This window comes from Cygnus atratus, chromosome 6, assembly GCF_013377495.2.
Source record: "Cygnus atratus isolate AKBS03 ecotype Queensland, Australia chromosome 6, CAtr_DNAZoo_HiC_assembly, whole genome shotgun sequence".
NCBI classification, from domain to species: Eukaryota; Metazoa; Chordata; class Aves; order Anseriformes; family Anatidae; genus Cygnus; species Cygnus atratus.
The window spans coordinates 18,026,963-18,047,950 of record NC_066367.1 but is presented as its reverse complement, the minus strand read 5'-3'; the positions used below and the strand labels follow the sequence as shown (position 1 = coordinate 18,047,950).

At 45.9% G+C, this 20,988-nt stretch overlaps 1 protein-coding gene across 1 annotated transcript in view; it reads right to left on the bottom strand.

The window, feature by feature from the left end:
- Positions 1-4,890: 4,890 nt before the first annotated feature.
- Positions 4,891-20,988, bottom strand: part of WIPF1 (WAS/WASL interacting protein family member 1) — a 50,422-nt gene continuing 34,324 nt past the window's right edge. Inside the window, exons 3-9 of the mRNA XM_050711753.1 lie at positions 16,420-16,508; positions 14,974-15,103; positions 12,583-12,759; positions 10,867-11,628; positions 8,346-8,558; positions 6,518-6,631; positions 4,891-5,119 (exon numbers count right to left, since the gene is read on the bottom strand). Of these exons, the coding sequence (XP_050567710.1) occupies positions 5,064-5,119; positions 6,518-6,631; positions 8,346-8,558; positions 10,867-11,628; positions 12,583-12,759; positions 14,974-15,103; positions 16,420-16,470 (1,503 nt within the window). The 5' untranslated portion in view covers positions 16,471-16,508 and the 3' untranslated portion in view covers positions 4,891-5,063. The remainder of the gene's footprint in view (positions 5,120-6,517; positions 6,632-8,345; positions 8,559-10,866; positions 11,629-12,582; positions 12,760-14,973; positions 15,104-16,419; positions 16,509-20,988) is intronic.

The following is a 20,988-nucleotide window of genomic DNA, read 5'->3' as shown; positions in this document are numbered from 1 at the left end:
TCTTCACTGTATGGTAGCCCAAAGTTCTCCGAGGGCTTCTGCTGTGGGGCTAAGCGCTGGTGGGCAGGCAGTGAGGCGAACCCGGCCCTAGCTCCTCCAGGCTTGCTATCGCACTCCTGCTGGAGCCGAGGTGTGTTTCTGTCAAGGAAGCAGCTGTGGTTGTTCTCAATGTAACAGTCTGCACCAGCAATTAAATAAAAGTAAAATTTATTTGGCATAGGACAGAAAAATAAGGAGAAAAAAAAATCACATACAAAATAAATGTTAAGCAGAAAAATATTCACAGAATTTGATTAATATTTTATAAAAAGCTCAAACTTTAAGCATCTGATAAAAAACAGTACTTTCTGCTCAGCCTGTGTTTGAAGTTATGTTTCTCTTTCATAGTCTTATGTGGCTTTAGAGGTCCAAATTTAGAGTGTCTTCCTTTTCATGTATGGCTTGATGCTAAAGAGCATTTATCACAGACTGTACTTCAAAACGGCAACATGCTGATGCGTTACTCCCTTATTCAAGACATGCAGTTTCCTTTTTTTTCTTTTAGCCTACCTATCTGCTGCACACTCACTAAGAACGTATATGTGTGTCCTGCTTCTGCTGGGTACCTTGAACACTCCCCAGGCTGTCAGTGCCTCGGGTTTACATCTTAACTAAACAGCCCAGGCCGTTTCACCTCACAGGCTAAACAATCCCCACTTTCTCTAGTGGACACGAAGAAACTTTCCATGAATTAGCTACGCTTAATGTGTTACTGAGTATCTTAGGCAAGAGATTCTCCTTATTTTCTGGTGAATATAACTTGAGAGATTAAAGTTGATATAATATATACTATACACAGTCAATGTACCACCACAACAGGGTGTTTGCACCTGACTGCGAGACAGCAGCATTCGCAATACTGCCACGTGCTATTACATACACAGTTTGTATCCTGGTTTGTGCTCCTGTACGGATCCCCACCTTCAGCCAATTGGTTTTATTCTCTGAACACTCTTCCCCTTCCCAGAGTCCTGCAGGTGCAGGGCCCTCTCCCCTCTCTAGGTCTCTCGACATTTGACGTTGAAACAATCCCGGTTTGACCATAAAACTCCATCCACTCTTTGCTTCCAAGGGAAGAAGTAACCTTCCTATTTGCAAACTTCTGCACAGAAATATGTTGTCTTGCAACGTATGTGAAATGCGATAGCAGTTTAGTTCCCTCCCCCTCTGCTCCAACAGGGACCTGCTTCTACAAGTGCCACGTGAACAGTCGCTGCTGCAAGGACACACTGCTGTCCAGCTCCTTCAGTGACAATTTAAGGAACTTCTCTAGTAGTTCAGTCTTGCAGAAAAAAATAATTTTTACAATCCTTTTAGTGTTGGGAAATGCTAACTTCTAAACAAGAAACCTGTAACCTTATTTAAGTAGTTCATTTACAGAAATACATGCTTCCTGAATCACAAGCTGTTTCCTTTAACAAACTCTGAATATGAATCACTGTGACCTCTTCTCGCAGCGACTGGTGCAGAAAATCGTAACAGACATAACATGTGCTTTTCTTACAAAAATATTGAGCAGAAATTACTGTCACGTGGTACAAAAGTTATTCCCTTTTTATTTACTTCGTTGAATCAAACAAAAAAGAACATCTGTGGCCATTGTCATGCAATGCAGGTCTTACTGATGAAACAAAAAGATAGTTTTCAGGTGTGAGCATTTATAAGACAATGCCATTAAAACAAAACCAGTAAATCTCATATGCAAGCAGTGAATCAAATTCGGTCTTCTAATAACCTCCGCAACCACGCTGAAGGCAGCTGGGCTGTACAGACAGCGGTGTGAGACACTGGTTTTGGGAGAGGGGTAGGTTTCCAGAGCAATACCAACAGTGGATTGTGTATTGTGTAACCGGTACCCACTTACATCTCACCTAAGGACTGATCTAATAGTCTCTCCCCACATTCAGCTCAATCAGGAGTTAGCAGACTGAGCACATTACAACAGCAGGACTTGGCTCAAACTCTGTGTAATGCTACTATCAGCACTATTTACATCAGGACGTGGAAGAACAACGCCTATTATTTTTTCTAGTGAGACAGAAAAGTTGACTAAAAGTCATAAGGCACCACTGAATCAACCTGTTTTGTATTCTTCTCTTTTTAAGACTTCATAGTGAAATAAATACTTTAATACTGATCATATTGTAAGAAGCTACTGATACATGAAGCAATACATTGCGTAAAATGCTGCATTGTTCTGGAATATATCTAGGGAATTTTATAGCAAAAGATATAAATAGTCATGTTGTTGTTCGGTGAAAAAATACCTCTTTCTGCATTTTTAAGGCATTTTACCTACATGACAAACAGCCATTCTGAAGAGGTTTCTATAGAACAACAAAGTGCTAAAAAAAACCAGCTCTGGTTTCTTGGCTTGTTGACTGAGGGCTTTTACACAACATATTTTAAAGTGAGATTGAAGCTGATTTGCCAGGTCTTTGGTAATGGTTCAGAACTTCTGGTCAGCAAATCTTGCCAAAAAGATGAAATACAGGATATTCTGAATGATGCAGAAGGCTGGCAGAACAATTGCAGCATTTTCTTTGACTTGAAGTAAAACAGTCATGCTGGAAGCAGGTAAGTTACAAAAAATGGTAGAGCTTTTGGATTTTTTTTCTTTTTTTTCTTTTTTTTTTGGCTGCATAGCTGTTTGGATATTAATAAGGATTTGGCAGGTCAATGTATTGAAAATATTGGATTCTTAAATTCAAAATGTTGCTCCTCATAGTTGTAAGTGCTTCAGTTTAATAACATGAATACAATAATTTATCCTTTAAGTTATTATTCTAAAAATCTTACTTGGACTTCTATTCACATAATAATATGCCAAAGAGACAGGCACTTTGCATAGTGCATATGTTTAAGTGACACCCATAAAATACATACAAATTCAGTACTGAGCTAGCCTTGATCCCAAGGTGCACCTGTCACATGGAGGTCCCACTAAGATCTGTTTAAGAAACTCTTACAGCCACGACCCTGCAATTAGATGTCGATACATCCCTGCGCCTGCGCATTGAATTGCAGGTTCAAGACCATAAATAGTAACTTAAAATATGTCATTAGATACAAAAATGTAAAAACTGGTACGTAATCAAATGCTATCACAGCTAACAAGATTTTGTAAACAAATACCGAAAAGGCCAAATTAACGTTGATCTGGCCAAATCCAGCTCTGCCTCATGCTCTTCATGGTGACTGTCCAGGTGGCGTGGCAGGGATGGTCTCCTCCCTCCGTGCCCACTAAAAGGGCAAAATGCCCCATGCGCAAACACTTCAGTGGGGTTCAAACTCTCTTCAGCTACATTCCCTGTATTTTCTAGGACTGACCTCATTCTAGCATCAGTGTGTACTTCGGATCGTATCTCCCACACTAGAGAAACACTTTCTTAACTCACATGGCTTGTTTTTCCTTTTTTTTTCTTTCTTTTTTTTTTTTTTTTTTAGCAATACCCTGTGAAACATGACTGCTGATCCAGGCTTGGTAGGGGTCCCAAGGAGTATGCTGGAAAAAAACTGTTGAGGAGACAGAGAAGTTTTTCAGGGCTAACCTTCAGAAATCCAATTAAAAAAGAGCTATTATTTGGCAATAGTTCAAATTCAGAATGATAATCTTCCTCTAATTTCCAAAGGCATTTTACATGCATTTAGATCCACTTACAAAATGCACTCACTCAATGAACTCTTTTCTCAAACACAGAATTCAAAAGCCATTAAACATCTTAACCAATTGTCACAACGTTAGAATACTTTACACTTTCTTCTATTAATGTAAGCCTTGCAGCTCTCTGCTGAGACTTGTTTCAGCAAAGGTTGAAAGGACAGGCTTCATGGTAAACTCAGAAGGCCAAATCTTCCCATTCCTCTTGAACCAGTGCAGACAGCAAATTTTGGAGCTCATGCTCCCACTTGCGTGCACAAACCCCAGACCTCCTTCACTACATCAAAGGGCTTTCACTTACGCACATTTTTGACCCCAGCTGCTCTGTGTAATGCAAGTCAAATACAATCTTTCTGAGACTTGTGACCTAAGCCCCAGGAAGCTTTTAAAGTCAAAAACCCATCATTTAATTGTACCAAAGAAACTACTGGAAAGCAGTCTGTGGAGCGCTGGTGTTAGCGATGCTTTACAGAAAGAAGAAACAACTACAATAATTGTTGCATTTGCACTAAGGCTACTTCCTGAGGACTCTTTGCAGGTAGTCTCAGGCAGAGGGTATTATAATAATCCAGGACACGGATGACTGTGGGTTGGTCCACATCAAAGCAGGAAAGAATTAAGTGACTAAAAACGTAACGCTATTACAAAAGGAGGAAAAAGTTGTAAAGAAGACAATTTCATGCTGATGAATTCTTCATTTGTGCTTTTCTTTGGAAGATTCTCTGCAGATAAAAAACACAGCCAAACACAGTCCATCCCTGGGGCAGGATGTGCCATCTATTGTATAAAATATGATTTGCTTGGCTAAGCTGAGGTGAAAAAGACTTAGGATGAGCTCTCGGTCCCCACGTAGTAGGAATATGGCTTGCAGAAGCAGTTGGGCCAGGTCAGGCACGCAAAGCAGGGTCCAGGGGACTCTCAGCTACATGGTATTCCCTGGCAATTGGTTTTTAAACAGCAAACAGATTGTACTTGATGATTCAAATAATACAGCCACTGTACCCCAAATGAATGAAACAGCTTTGTTCCAGCTCTTGTTAAATTCAAAGCCAGACCTCCTGTGGAACTCTCAAGGGGACAGGGCTGGACCCGGTAAGCATGATGCACGAATGTTGCGCGTGGTCCACAAAATGCCTTTCCTGACAGCCTGCAGCATAAGCAAACAAAATTCATAGCTTTGAGCAACTATAGTTCATAAGCTGTGTCTACTACAACTGTAATAGACACTGAAGTTTATTCCAGCTGACAAGCCAAAAGTGGAAATAAAGCAAAACAGACAACTTTCCAATGATGTGGACAGGAGAGCTGACTCGAAGGAAACCTTGTAAAACAGATGTTGCCCAAAGATGAGCCAGAACCCACTTCACCTTGGTATAGGCGGAAGCGGGGGAGCACCTCTTTCTTTTCGGCCAGAGCCACCTAAAAAAGAAAGAAAGATTTTTGTGTTACTCCTGGCTTCCTTTAATATTGGGAGTTCACATCCAAGCCATGAATTCAGATGAAGATCTACTCATTTCCTTGTCTAACCATTTTAGAAAATACCTTTGTAGAGTTTCCGGTTAGTTTACTAAACAACATAAGAACCTTGAACAGTGTAAAATAAAGTTTTTAACTAACATTATCTCCTTAAAAGCCTGAAAAGGATACATATTTCAGTTCTTAGGCCCCTTCTCAAAACAGATTGACCACTCTTATTAGCCTTATTGTTTTATGTGAACACACACAGTATCAGTGCTACTTGCAACACATGCAAATTTCAATGAAAGTGGCAAGCGCTAAACTCAGTAGCATTTCAAAGCTCTTCATATATTTCCCAATATGAAGATTTTCATTCCAAACTCCTGAAAGTAAATATAAAAAAGTGCATACATTTCTTTGCCTCTCCTTGTGGAGTAATAGGAATGGGCAGAAAGCTAAGTGCACAAAGTGAAGGGTCAGAGACTAACAGGAATTTCTGCTCCAAACCAAAACCTCAACATTTGGAAACAGGAGAGACAGAGAAACATCTGAGCGTACAGATGATTACAGGATGACTACGAGCCACTGATGTGACCGGTTGTGAAAGAAGTAAATTGATCCTTGGGTGTACCTGGCGAAATACCACTAATGGTGATAACTAATGGAAACATTTATGCTGCTATAGAAGACATGGCCGAGACCTCAACTGGAACAGCACGTAACACTGATTGGAAAAGACAAAAGCAAACTGAAATGTATACAGAAACAACACCAATGATCAGAGAAACAGAGAACTGAGCTTGGAAGAAGAGTGTAGTACATCCTGATTTAATCAACTCAGCAAGCCAGAAGCTAAGAGGAGAGTAAGACTGTTGTATTAAAAAATAGTAGGGGCTTAACACGTCAAGGAAGGAGGATAACTGAACTCAAGGATGATGTTGGCACACAAAAAAACAAGCCATACATGGATTTAGATGGGGAATGAGACAAGTCCTAGAACGGCATTCCAAGAGGAATAACAGGGACAAAAACAGTCAAACAGAAGTCACAGGTGAAGCTGGGATTTTGCAGTTCTGTCTGCCTGTAGCCGAAGGGAGCTGAATATAATATCAGAAGTGGTCTCTTACAATACACATTACAACTTAGAAACCAAACAATCCCTCACCCAACCTATCCCAAAATACAAGCCTAAGAGAACTTATGCCTGTGAACCTCTATTTAAGCTTTTTCTGTGTGGTGGGGAAGGGTGAAATGGCTGTTGGAGAAGTTTTCAAGTCTTAGCATTGAATATCTTCCCCATCCACATTGTTATTAGGAGGATACGCTGAAATTCTAATACCAGAGGTGGAACAAACTTACCTCTGCTTTCGTTTCTTGCTAATTTACTGGGATAACTTCTGTTCACGGGTACATATGGCTCTGGAGGTGGTAAATCAGATATAGGATGAAAAGAAAATCTGCTTTCCCATTCATCTGAAAAACAAACAAACATGCATTTTACTGGTTACCTTTGCGATACAGCTTCAGAAAATTCAACTGATATTAATATCATGTTTAATACATGTTTTATATTGCAAAATGCTTAGATAACTGAATATTGAACCAGCATCCTACTGGGAAGTCAGGGAAGATGATGCTTTAGGTTAGTTTAAGAATGAAAATTCTTAATTAACTTTAACCGATCATTTAGCCAATTTAATAATGCAAAATCACAGATCAGGAAAATGGCCATCATTCTACTGGTTTTTGTTTTTGTTTTTAAAACACATATATGTGTGTATATATACATGTGTGTGTGTGTCTTATAGGAAATGCACAACATCTACTACTCCAGAACAGTATTTTGTTTCTGGGTGTAGAATTTTCTGATATTCATATTTTGTTGATAAACATAGCTCAAAAGCATAATTAAAAGCATTCTAACTTGCAAGGAGTGTTTTTTTTGTTTCTTAATTTTTGTACAGGAAAAATAAAATTTTGGGGCCACTAAAATAGAATGTATGATGACAGAAAAGTAGTGTCAAAAATGGCAAAATATATCAGTATCTCTTGAAACTATTGGGACGCTATTGACGTACTTATTGACTATATAGGACTGTAAAGAGGACTGTAAAAAGGACTGTATAGGACTGTAAAGCTGCTCAGTTTCTTCACTGAAATGACAGGAAAAGTATTTTTATGTAGCTCTGTTCTGCACTTGAATTTGGATGCCCAAGTGTGGGCCATCTTAAACTTTGTCATTTCTTCACTTGGCTGCTTCAGGACTTTGCAACTACAACTTTCTTGCGATATTGTTTAATTTTATTGCATAATGTAATGAACAGCTGAGTAAGTTTTTTCCCAGCGGTTGAACATGTGGTTATTTGCTGGGATCCAGTTTTTCTTATGTTTACTCCCAATGGTTGCAATTAGAAACCAGTGTGTAAAGGAGCTGCAGGTTCTGAACCCTGCAAATGACTTAGGCACGAAAAAATGTGTTTGAGACCCACCTGCCTTATCTGATGTGCAAAGATGGTTCAATAGTGTGGGTTACAGTTTTATTTTCTGCTTGCTTTTTCTAACTTTATAAATGTCAGAAATACAAATTTTGGCCTTCCATAATTAGCTGAAAGCTGTATCTGTCCTTTGCGAATAGAAAACAAAAAGAAAAACAGGATGAATCTTTAAAACCCATCTGTCTTGGACCTCACCTTTTCAATAAACACCAGCAAGAAGAGAGAAACTCGACATTTTCAGCAGTGTTCTGACAATCTCTTCCATTCTCTGTTTTTCAGCTTTAGGTTTTTGAGTCATCATCTAACTTGTTCTGACTTACAAAGAGTCTTAGTGTAGCCATGGCGTGAATTCATGTTACAGTCAGAACAATCCCCTTTGGCCTTCTTTATGTATTGTAGGAAAGCCGAGCATGGTGAATGCATTTCTTTTTCATTTTTTTTTTTCAGGCTATTTTTCAAAGGGTTATTTTTGAGCTTATATTGACAATTTTGCAGTTCTGTCTTATGCATAACTTATTTACTCCATTCGTACCCAGCAGGATTAATCAAGACCCACACGATACCTCTGCAGACCAGAAATTCAAAGCTTGCTTTAGAAACAAGGGCTCTCCCCCAAACCTTTTTTGCTGTGTTAAGGCCAAAAGCCACCACACATTTTCTACTGAAGGCAAGTAACTGGGAGCACGGCTTACCATCGCCCGGATCCTGGAAGCCGTTTCGGAGTGCTGATGAAGGTGGTGGTGGTGGTGGCAGGGCTCCCGATCCCGGCCGGTCGGGGGGAAGCGGTGGTCGGGTTCCACCTCTCTGGTTCTCCAGCCCGGCCCGGGAAGGCAGCTGGGGAGCAGCGGGCAAAGCCCTTGAGGTGCTTCCATTCCTGCTGATGGGAGGAGGTGGTGGGAGGGGGCCTGGGGAGAGAAGAGAGGCAAGCACACAAACGCTGTTTACACCGAGAATTGTTCTGCCAGCAGTAAGCTGCTGCCTGCGACCCATGGCCTCCTGCTAACAGACAGGAGAGGACGGGCTGGTTGGGCCCCCAGGGTGAGTGTCCCCCAGACCCACCTCCCTGCTCTGCAGGGCTCTCTGGGGAGCTCACGCCGGCTTGCAGAGGAGCACGGTATATCTAACATAAACACACCTCAGTGCCTATACTCCCCTTGCTCTCAGGTACATTAACCTCCATAGAGGGGCTGCTCCTTGAAGCCACTTTTGAACCCCTGTGAATGACACTGGCCACGATGGCCAGCAGTTACAGCTGGAACCCAGGGTACTGCGGGAGCCCAGGCCATACTGCATCACATCTCCACGTGCCCTCATGAGGCAAGGCAACATGGAGCAGAGGAGCTCTGCTGCCTGCACAGGCTCCTTCCCCACTGGGGTGGTCCCCTGGGGGCATCACAAGCAGCGCTGTCAGTGGCACACCAGGGATTCAGCCTGCGGGCGGCAGCGTTAAGCAGCGTGGTGGCATCAGTGCTCTCGTTTATAGACGCTTGTGCCGCGTGCCAGTTTATTCCTGTAGCTGGAGCACATCCACCTCCCGCTAGGCTGGAAACAGACCTCACACGTAGACTTGCATTTCCAGCGTCTGTGCATCGGGGCGGCTGGCATGGCGACATGAAGGCAGAGCCCACATAGGCAGGGGAAAGGTGCTTCTCCCAGAGGCGCCAGTAAAGGAGGGCAGGAGAGATGCTGCTGCCAGAGAGAGAGGAATCCCCGCCTAGGGCAGGAGGAGACTAAGCGGAGGGTGTGGAGGGCTGTGCACGTCCAAAGGTCTCGCTACCTCTCTGCTTGGTAAAGTTGGGCAATTGACCATTATGTTCATTTAATGAAATGCTTCCTTGTTCTGATGAAATCTAGTTACAGATGTGCATTTTGAAAAACTTCCAGAACAGTTTTGCTTGCTCTCTCTCTAAACATACCTAAACCCAATGATATATGTCAAACTGCTGCAAAACAGTATTTACATTTAGAGTTACAGCTACAGCTTCCTTCTAATTATGAAATCAGCAGAAAAGTAGCGCAGATTTACCAAAATCTGCATTAGGAAAGAGCCAAACAGGAACCTCCTGGGGAAGCAGAGGCCATCCCAAGAAAAGTTCCTGAAACATCTGAATAATCACAGCTGCCCCCTGCAGCTTTGATCCGCACTCCCCAGCCGAAGGTGACAAGGTTCCTCCTGTTTGTCTGGGGCCCGGCAGGCTGTGCTGGCACGGTGCCCCCCCTTTGGCGCAACGGGCTGATGTGCTGCTCCTCTTAATCCAGAGGATGGAAAGGCAACTCCACGGAGCTTCCCTGGGCTGCTTTCCATGCAAAGCTTCTCCCTTTCCGATGCTACAGGGCCTGGCTCTTTGTGCTTCGATTCACTCATCTCCAAACAGAAAGCCATCGAGTATTAAGGGTCACGATGCACAGTTCTTAAAAGTTACGAATAACAATTATCAGATGACAAAACAAGTGATGAAATAACTCCATGGAGACAACTCTTATTTTCAGTCTCATTTGAAATCTGCATACAGCAAGTAATGACAATTAGTCATGCTGTAGCAACTCCCACTTAACACCTGTCAGATCGGTCTTTTAATAAAATAATTTGTATTTTCCTGTAAGCGTGCGTGTCTCCCAACACGTAGAAGGTCAGGCTCTGCAAACCTCCGCTCGTGACAGCACTACCATTACCTTACGCTGGTTGACTCAGTAAGGTGAATGCTGTCACCGAACAGAGGCTGGGTTATACAGGTGCCCTGCGTTACAGCACGTAATGGGCAACCCCCCGGCTTGCAACCCCTTCCTTATCACAGAAATTGTAACAGAAACTGCCAAGCTCTGCCCAAGAGCATGTGAGTTAGCAGGTGGGGCACAACGGCTTTCCTTGAGCCACCACGACGCCCACAAACCCTCATTTTCCATGACAGAGTCCCCCGTGCGCAACAGCATTGTTTCTGACACCTGCGAATCAGAGCTGGCTGGGAAGGTGCTGCCTCACCTCGCACAGCCTAAAACCCACACCAGCTGGGGCCCTGGACGCTGGCTCACGTCGCATTTGATGCGAGCGCTGACACCACTGGCTGTGAGGCCAAGCCAAGCCAAGCCACGATGGCCAAAGTTTGGGGTCACCTCCCGCTGCACAAGGCCAACACCCGGTGCCACCGCTCGCACCCACCGCTTGGCAGGGCGCTGCCAGCCAAGGGTGCCGCGCAGAGCACCCCCTGCACCTACCTGTCCGGCTCGGGGGGTCCCTGACGGGCGGCGGGGGCCTCTCGCTGGGCGGGGGCGGCAGGGGTCCGGAGCGGCCGCCCGCCGTGCCGGGGGCGGCGGGGGGCACCAGGGACAGGTTCCGCTGGGGCAGCCGGGGCATTTCGTCGCCGCCGGCGGGGCCGGGCGGCACGGGGGGCGGCCCCGGCCTGCTGGGGGGCGGCGGGGGCGCGGGGGCGCCGAGGGGCGGCCGCGGCGAGGCGGGCACGGGCGGCTTGCTGTTCTGCGGCGGCGGCGGCGGCAGGGCGGCCTCCCGGGCGGCGGGCGGCCGGTGGCCGGCGGGGGGCGGCGGGGGCGGCGGCGGCTTGTCCTCCGCAGGCCGGCCGGGCGTGGGCGGCAGCGGCGGCCTGCCCGAGAAGGGGGGCGCCGGGCCGGGCTGCCGCAGGGAGCCGGCGGGCCCCGCGCCGCGGCTGCCCGGGAAGGGCGGCGGGCAGGGCCCGAGGCTGGGCTGGCGGCTGACGGCCGGCACCGGCGGCGAGCCGCGGCTGTGCAGGCTGGAGGCGACGGGCCGCGGCGTGCTGGGCACCGGCGGCGGCGCGGCCTCGGGCTTGGAGCCGGCGTCGGGCCGGGGCGGCGGCATGCGGCTCCTCGGCGGGTCGGCGGCCGGGCTCCGCTGCCCCGACGGCGGCCCCGGGAAGCGCGGCGGGCCGCCCGGCCCCGGGAAGGGCTTGGCGGCGGCAGAGCGGGCTCCGGGCGGCAGCGCGGGCGGGCGGGCGGCCCCGGGGTCTGCTCGGGGAGACAGAGAGAGAGAGGGCATCAGGATCCGCGGAGCGGGAGTTTAAAGGGTGTTTTACAAGTACCGTCCGGCCAAAGGCACCTCAGCCCTTCCCGGTAGGTGTTAGCTAAGGACACGGTTGTGTATGTCAGGGAGATGGCAGCGGTCTTGCACTTGAAGAAACGTTCTTCTGTTGTGCCAGGAACTTTTGCATTAATACAAGCTCCCAAAATAGACTGTGACACAATAGAAAATACCAGCTCCGAGAGCCTCTTTTGTACTAATGTGCTGAAAAATTACGTTGGTCTATAAAACATGCAAGACTCATAACACTCTACGGCCCCTGTTGCCCAGTCCGCCTTCAACAACTGTGAAATGCTACGTCCTTAGCTCTAGGAAACTCACTGGTCCCAGGTCTCGGTTGTTTCAAAGGGCACGGGGCTTTGGGCAGCTGTTTTGCCAGCTCAAAAAATACAGCACATGTCCTAGCCAAGCCTCCAACTGCAGCGTGCGCACCAGCCAGCTGGGGTGCCTCCTGCACTCCCAACGTGGTAAATCATGCTGGTGCGGAGCTGGCACAGATGTACTCTCCAAATGGAAAGGAGACCCTTTTTCCTGGTGCACAAGGGAGAATTAATAGGAATCCTCTTGTGCTCCCCTCCGGTCCTGCACACCCCCAGCCAAGGCAGAGCCTAGTCTGACTGACTGCTTTGCAGGCAGCCACTTGGCATTGCCAAGACCTTTAGTTTTCATTAGGAGGAGGGGTGGAAGAAGAGTCTTGCTTCTTCATAAAATCTAGTATTAAGAATAAAACAAGATTCAAGGTCAAAATTTCATTTCCTAAGAGCCTAACATATCTGAAGACATACTTAATCTCAGCAGGTAATTTACTGCTGTAGCATGAAGGTTTTAATAAGTAATCTGCCATTTACTTGTTTGTGCTGAAACCGCAAGGTTTTTCTTACCAGCATCTCGACTCGCAGCAGATCTGAGCTTTGGCATTCCCGCTTGGAAAAGGCCTCCAAGGCCAGGTGGTCCACCACCACCGAAGCTGCCACCACCGCCGCCACCACCAAAACCCCCGCCGCCGCCACCACCACCTCCACCAAAGCCACCACCACCTCCACCAGGTCCTTTGGGTTCTGTTGGGAAAAAAAAAAAAGTCCCCCGTGTTATGCAGGGAAGCGAGGCTGATCCTGCAAAGTACTCTGAGTAGAGCAACACTTGTAACTGGGGAAAAAAGGACAAGCTTTCAAAATACACAAGCAAGCCTTTGTTCAGGTTGGATCATCACAGCTACCACTACCACCACTATTGCACCATGGAAGAGGTGGCGCAATAAACATAGCTACTGAGTTTTATTAAGCCACCACTTTCCTTTAGTCTATTCTGGACTGGAAAGCAGAGAAACAGTCACTCTGGAGAATTTGGAACTGAAAATGGATAGGGCCTCTGAGAATATCATGTTCTCTTTCTTAACATCGATGTGGCTGCTTTCCATTTCTTCATACCTTTGCTCTCATCCTTCACCTCCACCTCTCCATAAGCAAATTGAAAGACAGGGCAAATGAGGAAAATGGGAAATGAGAAAGGAGGGAGAAGGCAGAGGCATTCTTCCTCTTGGAGGCATCTCTGGTGATCCCTTCTGGGAATACACAGACCTCTGTCACTACTGATTTAGTTGCAACACATCTACTTATTTAAACAAAGCCTAGTGAGGAAAGAGATTTCCTTTCTGATTACTTTCCTGTAGGTCCAGAAATGCAGTGATATGATCATAACCTGCCAATTTTCCCAATAGGAAGGAACTACTTTAATCAGTTCCCTCCTTCCTCTCCTGTTTTTCCTCTAATATCAATATTTTTGCTGTGACAACACTGGAGCACTAAAGGTAAAGTTAAAGCATTTCCACAGTTACAAATACAGGAAAGAGCCCTGTTTAGAACATCAGTGCAAAATGATCAGGCCTACAGGTTGGGATACCTGTGGAGATCAGCTCCCCAATGACAGGGCTACATGGCTGAGGATCGATTGCTTAATTTCTTGGCATCTCGATTTCTACAGCTTTGGGTGGGTAAAAATTTCACTGACTTTAAAGTAATTAAAACCTGTAGATGAAAAGCACTCCTAATAATCCCACCCAGAAAAGGAGGAGGAAGAATGCGTTCATGGGGGAATGTTTCATATGATCCTTCTCTTTTCTTAAGCATGTTAGCTCAGTTTGGTTCTGACTCATATAGGGTGTGAACCTCTGGAGAAATGCTGCTACTATGTTTTAGTCTTTCATCACGATTTGTTAATTCATGTAAACAAGATAATAGGCCACATAATTTTAATCTTACTGTTTAGCCCTCCTTTAAACCCCTTAACTGCTTTTCTCCAGCTCATTAGATTAGCTAGAACGTGTAAATTTGATTGCAGAGATGATATTCAAAAGTTTAAAGCTAGGTACATGGCTGGCTGCTGAACTGTGCCTATTTTTTTTTTTAATTCTTATTTGGTCACATTCCTGTTGGTGTTTCCTTCTTTCCTCATCATCTTCCCATCACAGTCTAGCCTATAATTGCATGGCTGGACCTGGACTGAATTGTATCACATTTGCTAATCGGTCTGTGGAAACGTCTCCTCTCCCTGGGCAATAAGTGCTGTGCTACCACCACAGCAGGCCTTTGTCCCTTATCCGTCTCCTGTTTCCCTTCCATCTTCCCGATGCTTTTACTGTGTGGGCTTTTCCAGACTCGTCTCAGCACACACCAAGGTATGCAGTGAGGCCCAGCGGCAGCTCAGCTGGACGGAGCCTCTCCTGCACCAAGGCCTGCTGAGGTGCCGCACCGTGCCAGGGCACCACGGGGCAGGCTGAGCAACCAAACCTGGCCAAAAAGATACCAGCCCTGAGTCACCCCAGCCCAACGACACCCAGCTGGGGCTTTGCTTGACCAGTACCGGGTCCTTAAACAAGCCAATGGTGCCATGCCAAGTCTGCCTTTATTTTTGTTCACTGTCTCTGTGCTGTCCTCAGTCCTGAAGGGGGTTTGCCTGCCTGAGCCGCTGCAGCCTCTCGGCAGGTCTCCTAGCAGGGTTGGCATGGTGTTCTGATTTAAGTGACTGTGAGAAAAAAAACTGCTTTATGAGAGTAAGCAAACAAATTGACACTCACACGTCATAAGCAGTACTTGATTTCTCATGTGACTTAACCCATGAAGAACAGAATTTATTTTTATGCCAATTCTGGGCATTTTGTTTTACCCGCTTCTCCCATGTCAGTTAATCTGACGACAGCTAAAACAATTTTCTGCATTCAGATATATAGAACCATTAAAGCATACAAAAACACAGACACGTAGGATCATACTCACTGTCTAGAATTGGAGCACTTCTGTCATTAGTAACAGTCTTCTTTAGCTTTTTTCCTTTGGTAATATCAGATAGCAGAGCATTTCGCCCCGCTTGTTCTGACCTGCTTAGGGTTGGCTTTTCAGTATTTGCCTGCAAAATAAAATGAAAAATGAGGAGGTAAAATAAACCTCAAGTTTCAGCTACAAAGTTCTGCTCAAATACGGTAGTTACCTGAGACCTCAGTTTCTGCTTTAACAGCACTAGACTGGGTAACCTGCCTTATCTGGTTTTGTGAATGACGTTATAAGTAGCTGGCCTTCTCACTGACTTGAGGCCCCAAACAGTGCTGCTACTCTAACCCACACAATTCAGTGGAAACACGACGCTTTTTTTTTTTTTTTTTTTATATTTTTGAATTCAAGAATCTAATTTCTGAAAGCCAAAGTACATCTATGGAAAATTGCCATTTTGTAGACTGAGTAGTCTGTCCCTGTTCAATCTGATTGCACCAAAAGACGGACATTCTTGAAAGTTGTAGTGAAACTCAAACTATTACAAATTCTGGATAACTCAGAAGAAAGATGGAGTTTTAGCTATACGCTCATGCATGTATATATGATTTCTTCTATGAAACGGTGGTTCCTGAAAAGTTTTCTAACTTATCAGATCAGTGTCATGGAAAAGTCCTGAAAGGTGTTGAGAGTTGCCATGGAGGGACCAAGCACAGAGTTGGTATTTTGCTGATGGTGGGCAGTGAGGGAAAGACTCTTAGGCAGCAGGGCACAGCCCAGCTTATCTTGGTATCAAAACGGTTGAGTACTTTACAACAGCATTTCCAGAAGCCTTTCTTTCTTGTCTGCCTTTCGGAGCAAACAGCCCAGGGAAGGCTTCGTTCCAGCTTAGGCTGATTTAAGCCAGGTCCAATGTAGTCTCACCCACCATGTTGTGCCAGCAGTGGGTCTCGTACCTTTACACCACAGGCTGGCTGAGGGAGCTATGCTGGTTAAGAGCTATCCTTAAAAAAAATTTAGGATTTTAGGGATTGTATTTTGCCAGCTCAGGATCTCTGAACCAGTTCACCACCAGGTCATATAAGTATTAAAGTGGAACAAGGGAGAAGGTGGGAATACGTGGCTCGAAAAAAGCAAGGGGAGAGCAAGACTTCAGTTCCTCTGACTTAGGCAAGCTGTGCCTCTCCACCCAGGATCCCTGCACCAGATCAAACCACCAACATGGGAGGAAGAGGAAGATGGAGAGTGAATGTGGCTGGAGACATGCACATGGGCACTGAAAGGGAATGGAAGTAATGGTCCCTCTTGCAGGATCAATCAGCTGTAAACAAAATGTAGGAAAGCTTTCCCCAGATACCATACCCACCCTTGTCATCTTGCTGCATGTCTCTTCCAACATGACAAGCAGCAAGAGAGGACAGTGCATACTGTACATCAACCTCCTGTAAAACTTACCAGGGCCAGCGTTGGGGGTGGAGGGGGAGCGGGAGGGGGAGGCACAGGCATGGTGGAAGGCTGAGCTCCAGCTGATCTTGCTAAGAAACCTGCACAGCAAAACACAGAAATGCAAAGACCCAGAGATTATTAAATCTATCACCTTTGGGTGTGCTTTCTACTCAGCTACAAACCAACCCTGCATCAAACAGGATTATCTACTCAATTTCCTAGGACTAAGTAGTCTGTAAAAAGCACTTCATGTTTCATTGTATGGAAAACAGCTGCATCCTTAAACAGGCACTCCCTGCATGATCTCCATAGCCAAGCAGACTCACAGACACACACATCTAGTTTTGCATTTTTGTGCCTTGCCACAGCGAAGAGTATGCAAGGATTGTGTGCGTGTGTGCAATATGGTTACATGCAACAATAAACAACAAAACTGAATTTTGTTTAATCCAACAATCCTGTTCCCATGGAAGTATAGCAGGATAATCCCACTGCTACACCACCAAACCTTATTTCAAGAAGGCATCGTCGCACACTCAAAAAGAGATGCTGAACTTTTGAAGCTCTTAATTTGCTGGAAAATAACACTGCTCTACTATTATGGGCAGGGTGGAACTGCAGACCTCTAGGGAAGACCCATGCTTCTTCCCCTCTCCCTGCTTGCTCTGAAGGAGCCAGGCTCCATCACCACCTCTGAATGCACTTTCCTCCTTCTCAGGAGCAGCAAAGGCAGCCATGCTCAATGCACTTTCCCTGGGGAGGAGGAGCAAGCAGGCAGCCTGTCCTCAGCCACCAGCTGCTGCAGAGGGGAAAGCCTGGTGGCCAGAGACCAGCCTTCCCCAGCTTCCCTGTCTGAGACCAGGCTCCTGCTCTTTCCCACCCCAAGCAGAACTACCTTGGGTAATCTGAGGACAAGCATACGTGAGAGAGAAATTCAGTGGAACTAGATATTAAATAGAGAAAAAAAAATAAGCAAAGCACTAAAGCACCGAGGATATATTTTTTTTTCAAGTCAAAAGGGCTTTTTTTCGGCACACTGCTAGTTGGAACTGTGCCTAATGGAGGGGTCCAAGGTTCTTCTAATGGTGCTGTGACATTTCAGCAATCTGGTGCGCTGTCTGCCTCTAAAAATGTTTTTGCTTCAGGAGACCTGCTGACGGGCTTGGCCTTGCTCTTGTGCAGGAGGTGCACAGAGCATCCTGCCATCAGAGGCGAGGGCCCAGCGGCAATTAGCCGCTGTGTGCACCGTGTTTACACATGGCAGGTCAGCGTGACAGCAATGGGGGTTATTCTCCAAATAACCCCACGCTGATGTCCTCATTCGGTTGCTTACAAGAATACACATCTCTCACTTTCTGAAGTCACTTAATTGGTTTTGAGAAAACTAAGGAGAATGGCAGTAATGCAATCTCTGCCCGATCAGCTTCGTGGTAGGTACAGCATGCTTCAGAGGTTGAATGAACACCAGGAAAATGTTCAGAATGAAACAAAATGGCACTTGCAGTTATCATTTGAGGTGGGCCCCCACCTACAAAGTCTGTGATACCTCTGAGATGATCTGTGATAGGTGTGTTAGAAAAAAAAATAGTTAGCAGTACAGCTGTATCCTGTCAGATGCTCAGGCTTTGGCAGAATTAGAATATAGATAATAAAGCCACACCAAAAACTGCTGAGCTGCCTTCCTGAGATGAGAATGCTTTCTAAAAGGAGACTTTAATGGATTTTGTCTAAAATCTTGAGGGAGAAAAGGGCTTGGAGAGGAAACAACCACATCACCCCTAAGTCTAGCTGACTAGCGAGAAAAAAAACAGGAGTTCAGAGTGGCGTGAGGCATTACCGCTATCTCTCGCATGGGGAGGTTTTATTTTCCTCTGCTGCAGAAGCTGTTGCTCTTTCCTGTTACTGAGAAAGCACGAGCAGAGCAGAGGGGAAGCTGACAGACGGCCAGACTGACGAAGAGGAAACTGTGCGAAGCAAAGTCTGTGCAGCGCTGTGCAAACACACGCACTCACAAAATCCTGCAAACCCACACACGTTTTCTCATCCACCCTGTGGGCAGTTACCTCTCCTATGTACGCGTCGCCAGAGAAGCACAAGGTTCAGATTTGAAGGACCTGCTTGAATCCGCTTGTCCTTCGCACTTCCATATTCCCAGCTCTCAGTCCTTACATAAAACTCTGCGCAAAGCCCCAGCCTTTCCTGATCTTAGTATCCTAAATTCAGTATTTAAAATCTGAACTCTATTAAAAGAACTAAGACCAATGCTGCTTTGTTCTTCAACTTCCTGTTTAAAAAAATAGTCAACAGGAAAATTATTTCTTGCAGCAGACCACAACCATCCTGTTTCTTAACGCAGCCTTTTCGCAGCTGCAGTTGTCTCTAGCGTAACTGTGCCAGTAAGCTACTTCACCAAGCTTTTAACTCCTTCAACTGCTTAAAACAAGAAAGAGAAACTGCTCCCTGCACTGCTTTGGTAAGAGACTGAAACAGTCCTGATAACGGACCCTGAATCTTCTTGGGGCTCCACGTGCCAAGGGAAAAGCCCCTTGAGCAGGGAGGGTAAAGTTTGGTTTGTAATCAGACTTTTAATGAATTCCTCAAGGCAGCTCGAACCTGCATGCAGCAGGCGAGCCAGCTGGTCTAGGAAGAACCTTCTCCAAAAAGCAGCATTTTTGCAAATGTTTTAACTCACCCACCTCCCTGTTTGTTAACCTCTTGCCTTCTGCATGCTCGTGCTGTTCTTTTCTCCTTTCTTTCCTTTTCACTGGGTTGTTTTAGGTCAATTTTGTAAGGAATTGATGGCAGTGGAGGGGAAGCAAGGTAGGACCCAAAGCCTGAGCTCTAATGGGAAGCTGCTACCCACGGACTCACCCTGCCTCTCCAAAACCCTCCCTGCGCACATTGTTTGCAGGGGGGCAAGAGGGAAACAGCACCGGGGGCCTCCTGCTTGCCTATGCCTTCTTCCGGAGCCCTATACTAGATAGATACATAGATATCCATGTATACATAGAGAGATGTACATATAGAGACATCTTTCCATACAGATGTATAGCTGTCTCTCTCTAGATGTGTATAAATCCAAATATAGACATATACACCCAGATATAGAGATGTGCTTATATAGAAATATGTATAGATGTATATATAAATCTATACTAGCTCTGTATCTAGTTTCCACTCTTGTCCTGTCGAGAAAGGATGCTTCTCCGACGTGCCCACAGCGATCAGCTGCAGACTACCTAACACCTCTTCTGGTATCGAAGGGTTTTCTCGGCAGGGCAGGGGTGGAAGCCAGATCTGCAGCTGCATGCCGGTCAGCTTAGCGTCTAGCTGCTGCTCAACAAGCCCTGTGGCCCTGATGCAGCTGCTAGAGGGTCTGGAAAACAGCATTTTGCAGGGCAAGCTTCTGTAACAGGCCAAACTTAGGAAGCACTGGCCTCAAGTTTAGTGCAAGTATTCTGCAGAATTGTTTGCATGCGGCGTCCTTGCTTTGACAATTTTCAATCAAATTTTCCCAAAAAAGATCTGCTGAAATGGATTTGATGATTTTGAGTAATTTTGGGTGGACAAATCAAGCTAAAAGTGGTAAGCAAATATAAGTTATTAAATGGGCCTGGAAGCTGCAATATGCCTTTTAGATGACTACATTTGGTCACCCAGTAAAGGCATTGACACTCCTGCCTAGTTGTTTAGAAACGCAGTGTATATCGCTAAATACTTGGCTGAGTCAGAAGTATTCCGGAGCCTACCAAAAAAACAGCTTTCCCCTACACAAGTCTGAAATGTGATTCCTAGGCCTCCGATATGTCCTGGAGCATATACTTCCCTCAGGAGCCATCAGGAAAAAGATAATACAGCATTAGTCAGAAACCTGCATGCCCCCACACAGAAGTATAACGCATGCGCTTGCAGAGTGAGTAAAACACACCCATTTATAAAATTTTAGCTAAAAACATAAGTCATGCCACAACCTCACTCGTACTTCTGCCCCTCCCTGACTCTGCTTCTGCTACTGAGCAAAAGAGCATCAGAAACTCAAACCGAAACTGCAGCAAGAAACGGCACCACTGCCTTTGAAGCTCCGACTCACCCGTGCCATTGGGCTGCTAGATTTTTTATGATCTATTTCTTTGATTGACATTTTGTAAGCAAAAAAGTCTGTCTCCGGATTCACCACTTCGAGCAGGCTAAGCCTGCAGGAAGACCACTAAAGCACTGTACAGGGACAGTGACCTGGGGCTTGTGTACACAGCGTAGTGCTGAGGCCGGCCCCAGGGACCCGCAGCACCTCCTGGGCTCGAGCCTGCATGGTGCTGGGCTTGAATCCTGCTGCTGCTTCACTCGCCGCTGCTTTGCAGGATCTGTGTTTTGCACAGAGATGTCCCGGGATGCTAAGTGCAGCTCTGCAGCTAGAGGGAAGCTTTGGCTATCGTCCTGTATGTCAGCAATGGACTCGTGGTTCATTATTTGCTCTTGGTCAGTGGGAAACAGCCTATTTTAAGGAACGGATGTTACGTCCAATTGCTAACAGCTGACACCATAAAATATCTGCAACAGCAACCGATCCGCCCAGTAATA